Consider the following 1,966-nt stretch of genomic DNA (forward strand, 5'->3'; position numbering starts at 1 on the left):
CTAGCCACAAACAAGCTCCATAGCTTCCACTAAAACCCTCCTAAACCTAACCAAATCAACACTCACATCTTGATTCTCCATATAAATCGATTTAAACACACCCCACCCTTTCTCCCTAAAGCTACTAGTGTTCCTAAACACCTCATCTCCAACCCCATATCTCTCACTCAAAGAGCTCTCCTCCACACTAACCCTATACTCCAAATACCTCAAATTCATCCCTCTACTCGGCTCCTCATAGAAAACCCTACCCAAACCCGCCAACCCGACCGGCACGATTTGCACCAACACCGCCCTCTCTGGCAGGTACATCATGTTGGTAATCCCGGCCCCGTGCACCGCCACCATCACGTCGAACGCGTTCACCATCCTCGCCACGAGCGCGTCCTCCGGCCCAATCCCCCGCACGCTCGCCTCAAACCCTAATTCCCGCGCCACCTTCGCCACCTCCCTCTCATTCCTCAGGCGCCGCGTCTCCTCCCTGGAGACCAGGAGAAGGCGTGGCCGCCGCCTTTTTTTCTCGCACATGTCGATTATATCTTTTTCTAGAGAGTATGTTTCCCGGAGGAAGGCGGTGAAGTCCGTGATCGGATTTTTAGGCGGTAGGGCTAGGTCGTTGTGGGACCGGAGGCCGGCTATGACTCTCTGGAAGCATAGCACCTTGTTGTAGTTGTTGTTATTGGTAGTCTTGATGATTTCGTCATTGGAGAGGGCTTTGAGGATGAGTTTGTACTTGGAGATGAACTCCGGGGAGGTGTCGACGACGAGGAAGGCGACGGAATTGGGTCGGAATTCGAGGGAGGTGAGGTAGAGGGGGATGAGGACGTCGGAGAAGTGATGGAAGACGTTGGGGTAGCCGCCGGTGGAGAAGAGGATGGCCGGGATGTCGAAGGTGTGGGTGCAAGGGGGAGGGTTTAATTGGGTGGTGATTGTGAGGGTTGTGATGTTCTTCATTATGGTTCTGTCGATGAGTCTGGCGTAGGGTTTGATGGTGGTGTTGATGGTCATGTGTTGTGGTTTTAGGGTTTGGGGGTTTAGGAAAATGGTGGAGGATTTGCATAGGATTCTTATGTCGCCGGTTAGGTCGTAGACTTGTGATCTTGAATTGGTTAGGTTTTTGATGATGAGTGGTGGTGTCACATCTGCAAATTAAAAGAAGGGATATTAAGTAGATAAATAAATAGATAAATTTTAGGGTTACGCCTTTTAAGGGAAAAGAATCTAAATAGATAGGACGAAAGATGAAACATAAATTATGGATCAACTAAGTCGTTCTGATGACTTTCTTAAAGAGGAACCTCGTATAAATATCGATGAAAAAATATGGTCCTGGTCCTGTTCCATGTTGTTCTGACTTTTTTGTGTTTTTCAAAAAATGTTTTCAACTTACGTTTTCACCTCAAAAATCATTAATGTTGGGAAAATGTAAAATTCGGTAAATGTTGTTTGATGACTAGCATATCTCGCGTTAGAGAGTACGACTACAAAATAATAAATCACCTGACCAGAACCGACATTATTCAATAATACTCCATCCGTCAAGATAAATGTTACAGTTGGTTTCGACATAAGTTTTAAGAAGACTTCTTTACATTATTCCCTCTCTTACTTTACTGTTTCTCCCTTTAACTATATGTCCGCCATTAAAACTCTCATTTAAGTTCGGCACAAGTTTTAAGAAATATAATACAAAGTTGGTGGAAAAAGATAAAGGAATGTGAGACCCATTTTCATATAGTATTAATTTTATTGTAGAATATGAGTGGAATGAGTTAGTGGAAAAGTGAACCGAGATTCCTAATGGTGGACGGGCTAAAATGGTAAATGGGGACTCCTAATAGCAAACTAAGAGAGTACTCCCTCCGTCCCACTGAAGATGACTCACTTTACTTTTTAGTTTGTCCCAACCAAGATGACCCATTACCAAAAATGGAAATACATTTATCTCTACTTTATTCTCTCTCTC

General features: G+C 44.4%; 1 protein-coding gene across 1 annotated transcript; it reads right to left on the reverse strand.

Moving 5' to 3' along the window:
- On the reverse strand, nucleotides 1–1,008 carry LOC121774553 (alpha-1,3-arabinosyltransferase XAT3-like). The gene has a single exon (XM_042171404.1). It carries the CDS (start codon nucleotides 1,006–1,008, stop codon nucleotides 1–3), a length of 1,008 nt encoding a protein of 335 aa, XP_042027338.1.
- Between the last annotated feature and the right edge of the window lie 958 nt (nucleotides 1,009–1,966).

The sequence above is a fragment of the Salvia splendens genome, chromosome 17 (assembly GCF_004379255.2).
Source record: "Salvia splendens isolate huo1 chromosome 17, SspV2, whole genome shotgun sequence".
Lineage (NCBI taxonomy): Eukaryota > Viridiplantae > Streptophyta > Magnoliopsida > Lamiales > Lamiaceae > Salvia > Salvia splendens.